This window comes from Astatotilapia calliptera, chromosome 3 (genome assembly GCF_964374335.1).
Source record: "Astatotilapia calliptera chromosome 3, fAstCal68.1, whole genome shotgun sequence".
In the NCBI taxonomy this organism is placed as follows: Eukaryota; Metazoa; Chordata; class Actinopteri; order Cichliformes; family Cichlidae; genus Astatotilapia; species Astatotilapia calliptera.
In genome coordinates this window covers 64170911-64177412 of record NC_137424.1, presented here as the reverse complement: position 1 = coordinate 64177412, position 6502 = coordinate 64170911, and the positions used below count along the sequence as shown (strand labels likewise).

General features: G+C 43.7%; 1 protein-coding gene across 1 annotated transcript; it reads left to right on the top strand.

Annotated features, from left to right (window-relative positions):
• Positions 1-2934: 2934 nt before the first annotated feature.
• On the top strand, positions 2935-6269 carry LOC113019441 (E3 SUMO-protein ligase ZBED1-like). Its single transcript, XM_026163169.2, has 3 exons — positions 2935-4523; positions 4709-5328; positions 5416-6269. Exons 1-3 carry the CDS (start codon positions 4052-4054, stop codon positions 5809-5811), a joined length of 1488 nt encoding a protein of 495 aa, XP_026018954.2. The 5' UTR covers positions 2935-4051; the 3' UTR covers positions 5812-6269.
• Positions 6270-6502: the final 233 nt, after the last annotated feature.

Below are 6502 nucleotides of genomic sequence, written 5' to 3'. Positions count from 1 at the left end.
CTGGACCAGCTCTTTATCCTCTCAAGGATACTTGAGGGTAGGGCTGGGCCATATCATACCGTTCACAGTAATACTGGTATAATGTTGGGCAACGATAAGAAAATGAAATATCGCGATAGAATATGGATAAAACGCACAGTGCCTTTGTTTTCATACGCACATCGCGGAAAACGGAGAATGAGAAGGGCGAAAGCGGATTGTTAAATGAAACGGATGAACCAGAATTGGTTTGTAAAAATGCTGCAACTTCAGTGGTGTGGAACTGGTTTAGCCTTCGTCCGTCAGATACACAACAAAGCACTATTTTTGGTAGAGCATGCTAGCAGGCCATCGTTATTACCGTGTTTTTTGGAAAATACGGCACACTTAAAATCAGTCCTTTGATTTTTCTGAAAATCGACAGTGCCCCTTGTAATCCCATGTGCCTTATGTATGAATTCTGGTTGTGTTTACTGACCTCGAAACGATTTTATGTCGTACACGGTGCTCTGTCAAATGTTTTAGTACGACTTTGCTAAGCTACGAACCCGCACCGCTTGATGGATTGTCGGAGCATTACGGCTATCGTAGGCAGGAGCCTCGCGGAGTGATACGTACTGTGCTTCAACATAATATTACCGTATTGTGTGTATAAGCTCTTTTTAAGTTTTGTGGGTATTATACATGGTTATGCTGAGGATATGTCGGCCAATTTCCACTGGAAATACCTTTTGGTTAAACTGTTAGCAAGGAATTTGCATTTGCACTATTACATTTTTATATAACTTTAATGGACATAAAACAGCTGCTTGTTTAAGTGAAAATACATTGATGGGTTGTGTTTTTTTGCACTAATAAAGTTGTAAAGTATTTTTTCAAGTGTCAATTATATCATCAGTTATATCGTTATTGCAAATTTTCAAATGTATATCGTGATAAATATTTTTGGTCATATCGCCCTGCTCTACTTGAGGGTGAATGGGAGTTTGCCCAACCAGTCTACATGTGTTTTGTGGACTTGGAGAAGGCATTCGACCGTGTCCCTCGGGGTGTCCTGTGGGAGGTGTTGCGGGAGTATGGGGTGGCTGGCCCATTGCTACGGGCCATTCGATCCCTATACAACCGTTGCAAGAGCTTGGTTCGCATTGCCGGCAATAAGTTGGACTCCCAGTGGGTGATGGGCTCCGCCAGGGCTGCCCTTTGTCACCGATTCTATTGCTAATTTTTATGGACACGATTTCTAGGTGCAGCCAAGTGGCGGAGGGCTTTCACTTCGGTGGCCTCAGAATCTCATCTCTGATTTTTGCGGATGATGTGGTTCTGTTGGCTTCATCGGGTGAGGGCCTCCAGCTCACACTGGAACGGTTCGCAGCCGAGTGTGAAGCAGCGGGAATGAGGATCAGCACCTCCAAATCTGAGGCCATGGTTCTCAGCCGGAAAAGGGTGGAGTGCCCACTCCGGGTCGGGGATGAGTTCCTGCCTCAAGTGGAGGAGTTCAAGTATCTTGGGCTCTTGTTCGCGAGTGATGGGAGAAGGGAGCCGGAGATCGACAGACGGATTGGGGCTGCAGCTGCAGTAATGCGGACGCTGCACCGGTCCGTCGTGGTGAAGACTGAGCTGAGTGTAAAAGCGAAGCTCTCAATTTACCGGTCGATCTACGTCCCTACCCTCACCTACGGCCACGAGCTGTGGGTAGTGACCGAAAGAACGAGATCGCGGATACAAGCGGCGGAAATGAGCTTCCTCCGAAGGGTGGCTGGCCTCTCCTTTAGAGATAAGGTGAGAAGTTCAGTCATGCGGGAGGGGCTCAGAGTAGAGCAGCTGCTGCTCCACACCGAAAGGAGCCAACTGAGGTGGTTTGGGCATCTGACAAGGATGCCTTCTGGGCGCCTCCTGGGTGAGGTGTTCCAGGCATGTACCACCGGGAGGAGGCCCCGGGGGAGACCCAGGACACGCTGGAGAGATTATATCTCTTGGCTGGCCTGGGAACGCCTTGGTGTTCCCCCGGATAAGCTGGAGGAGGTGGCTGGGGAGAGGGAGGTCTGGGCTTCTCTGCTTAGGCTGCTGCTCCCGCGACCCGGCCCCGGATAAAGCGGAAGAAGATGGATGGATGGATGGATACATTGACCTTCTGTCTTGTAAGTTATAATGATTGCACAGCCATTAAAAAGGGCTATGCAAACATGGCCAATAACTTTCATTCTAATGATGTGCAAAATGATTTGGGCACAAAACTAATTTTGCTATTAGAAAATTTGCAGACTTCACTATATACAGTGTAGACCCTTTAAACTAAGTTTGGGGGATGTGATCATTCAAGAAATGCAGACCAAACTGTTGCTGTTTGTTTACTTACACAGCATGCCTTGTAGAATTAACTTGAGTCACCAGCAACAGCATAGTGCAGTCATATCTCAAGTCTAATAACAGAAGACAGAAAAAGACGAGTAAAGAAACAACTTCCCCAAACCAAAGCACAAATAAAACAATAAGTAAAACAGGCTGATCTAAAGTATGATTAAAGTTCAGCCTGATTAATATAAATGTCACTGACAATTTTCCAATATATCAATGCTAATATATTGGAAAACCAAAATACTTACCACAAAATACACCACTCAGTTAACAACCTCCAACTGAACACCACGAAAACTAAAGAACTTATCTTGGACTTCAGGAAGGGCAGAGCAGACCCGGCCCCACTTTACATTCACGGGAGCTGTGTGGAGAGGGTACACTCCATGAGGTTTCTGGGCGTGCAGATATCTGATGACCTCTCCTGGACTGCAAATACTACAGCGGTGGTTAAAAAGGCCCAGCAGCGTCTCCACTTTCTGAGAGTGCTCAGGAGGAACAACCTGGAGGAGAGTCTGCTGGTGACATTTTACAGAGCCACCATAGAGAGCATCCTAACGTACGGCATAACAACATGGTATGCAGGGTGCTCAGCTGCAGACAGGAAAGTACTGCAGAGGGTCATCAACACAGCCCAGAAGATCACTGGCTGCTCTCTGCCCAGCCTGGAGGTCACTGCAAACTCTCGGTACCTCAGCAGAGCTGGCAATATCATCAAGGACCACTCTCACCCCAGCAATCAACTGTTTGAACTATTACCGTCAGGCCGACGGTACAGGTCACATAAAACCAGGACAAACAGATTCAGGGATAGCTTCTTTCCCAGAGCTATCACCGTAGTAAATAAGCACAAAAACAATTGAACCTATTCCATACCGTCACTGTCATTATATTATGCTGCTATTCATACTGTCATTATATTAATGCTGCTATCCTGTATATATTGTACATACTATTGTTTGAGTACTTACGATTGTTTTGTTTTTTTTGTACTTTTTATATTTTACATTTATATTTATTATTGAAACTTGCACCAAGGGAGTGGCACTCCAATTAGGGCTGCACGATAAATCGAAAATTTATTGTCATCGCGATATCAGCCTGCGCGATGGGCCCATCGCAAAAGACGGCGTAAACTGCGATAATTGGGTACCTTAAAATGTTTACACACGTGCTGTAAAGAATTTACCAATCAAAGAAATCCATTTACACATTTGACCAGTCGAATAGAGCCCTTCACGGCATTAACCAATCAAATGGATTAGAGGCCCGCCTCCTACGCAGGTCGGGCGCGAACAACGCTGCAGCAACGAGTCAGAGTTGTAATGGCTGAGAGCGAGACGCGTGACGAGAATGCTACTGAACTCGTGGCTAAAAAAAAAATAGTACCTCACTTATTTGGAGGTACTTTGGATTTGATAAAGACGACGTTCTCCAAACACAGGTACTCTGCAAAACTTGCCGAACACTCGTGGCAACCACCAGAGGAAACACGACTAATCTCCACCATCATCTTCAATACAACCACAGAGAACTGTTTGAAGAGTTCCAGAAAGATAGGGCTAGCCAAACAAAGGTTGCTAATGTTAAGACAAAGAGCGCAGCAGTCCAACAGCCGTCTCTGTATCAGAGTTTTTCAAGTGGAATTCCTTATGAGAAAACGTCGAAGCGGTACAAAGAAATAACAGAGGCCATTACACATTTTTTGGCTAAAGACATGATGCCTATAAATACAGTTAGCAGAGAGGGCTTCACCAGTCTGATACATAAAGTGGACCAGAGATACCGCATCCCCTCACGAAACTACTTTTCACATGTCGCCATTCCACAAATGTATGAAACATGCCGCAAGACCGTCATGTTTGAACTGAGCCAAGCTGAAAACTACGCAAGCACTACAGACCTATGGTCAAGTCGTACAACGGAACCATATATGAGTTTCACAGTGCACTTCCTCACCGAAGACTTTGAACTGAAAACACGGTGTCTAGAGACTGTGTATTTTCCAGACTCCCACACTAGTGAAAATATAGCCCATGTATTACGTGAGGTGTTAGCCAGCTGGGATCTTAAAGAAGATCGACAAGTGTGCATCACCACAGACAACGGTGCCAATGTTGTGAGAGCCACGGAGCTAAACAACTGGGTCAGACTTCAGTGTTTTGGACACAGGCTGCACCTTGCAATCGGTAAGTTTTATTCAAGGCAGATCTTTTTAGCAATGAAAATGTGCTATACATTATTATCAAATTGATATTGATAAGGATAATGTTACCTTTTTAGACAACTTTAGTTATAAATTTCAATTAGTTTTTTTAAAAAAAAAAAAAGGTTTTAAACATGACAGTTTTTTTGTTTCCTCTTATTTCTCCAGAAAATTCTATCAAAGATGATGCCCGCATTGCCCGAGCCATTGGACTTTGCAAAAAGTTAGTTGGACATTTTTGCCACAGCTGGAAAGCAAAGATGGCTCTGAAAAAAGCACAGCAGAAGCTCAACCTCCCAGAGCACACACTGATCACAGAATGCCCAACCAGGTGGGGTTCCAGGCAGAAGATGATTGAGAGAGTCCTGGAGCAGCAGTGGGCCATTTCTGATGTCATCTCAGCAGACAAGAAATCAAGACACTTGATTCCTACTTGGCAGGATCTTGAGGTACTGGAGTCTGTCAACCAGGCATTACACCCCCTGCAAGACTTTACAGATGCCCTGTCTGGTGAGAGCTACGTTAGTGTTTCATATGTAAAACCAGTCCTTCATCTGATGAAGACGTCGGTGCTTGCAGAGAAGGAAGAAGACAGTGATTTGACAAAATCAATTAAGAAGAAAATCCTCGAGTACCTGATTACTAAATATGAAAATCCAGCTACCCAGGAACTTATGGACATGGCGTGCTTCATGGATCCCAGATTTAAAGTCAGCTACACCAGCACTGATCGAGTCTCAGACATCAAGACCAGAGTGATGTCAGAAATGGAAGCAGTGGCACAGAAGGTATTCATGCATGCTTATATATAAAACCTTTCAATTCATATTTAGTCCAAAATGTTTACTTTTCTTATAATCTGCTTTCTGTTCCAGGAGAGAAGCTCCGCTGAACCAGAGGCCCAGACAGATGATCCACCCAGTCGTCCCCTGAAGAAGGCAAAAAAGTCCCTGGGCAGTTTCTTCAAGGCAGCTCCAATCCCTACCTCCTCTTTTATGCATCTCTCACAAGCTGTTGAAGCTGAGCTTAACAGCTACTTGCTATCCACGGCCATAGACAGTGAGGAAGACCCCTTGGCATGGTGGAAACTCCACAAAATGACATTCCCACAGCTAAGCAAGCTTGCAAGGAAGTATCTCTGCATACCTGCAAGTAGCTCACCTTCAGAGAGACTTTTTAGTACATCAGGAAACATAGTAACATGTCAGCGCACATGTTTAAAACCTTGGAGAGTAAACATGTTGGTTTTCCTTAACAAGAACTTGCCATAAAAAACATTCACTCAGGAAGGATGAATGCAAGATAGAGAAACCTTTTTTTTTTTTCAAAAAATTACAAAAATACACTACCTACATTGTTCTTAATTGTTGATAATATTAGTCTTGGCCAGTACGACCACAAAGGTAGACAATTGTTCTTTGGTGTGTTCCCACAGCAGACAAGTTCTTACCTATAGTTTAATCTAGTAAAGTTTCCACTCCAGTTTTGACTTGCATCATAACTACTTGGTGAGTGGTAAAATGATGAACAACTGCATAGAGATAATTTGCAGTATAATTTAAGTTATGTTTATTTAAAACTAATTATAGAGACCGGGAAGGATGTCTTTCAGAATTCAAGCCTCAGAAATTTTTTTATGGGGGCAATGTTTCAATGTTTGACTGCACTTTGTTGTTACACTGCTAATACTGCAGCTTTCATTAAATAAAACTGTGCAGTAAAACGGAAATTATGTATTTGTTTTTTGTTTTTTTTTTGCTATTTATTTTATCGCAAGTCATATCGTTATCGCAGTATTGATCACAGTTATCGCACATCGCAGGTTTTCCTAATATCGTGCAGCCCTAACTCCAATTTCGTTGTACTCTGTACAATGACAATAAAGGCTATTCTATTCTATTCTATTCACTGAGTTGATGTCTTTCTGTCCAACAGCAGTAGTGCTAGTCCCGAGCTTCAAAG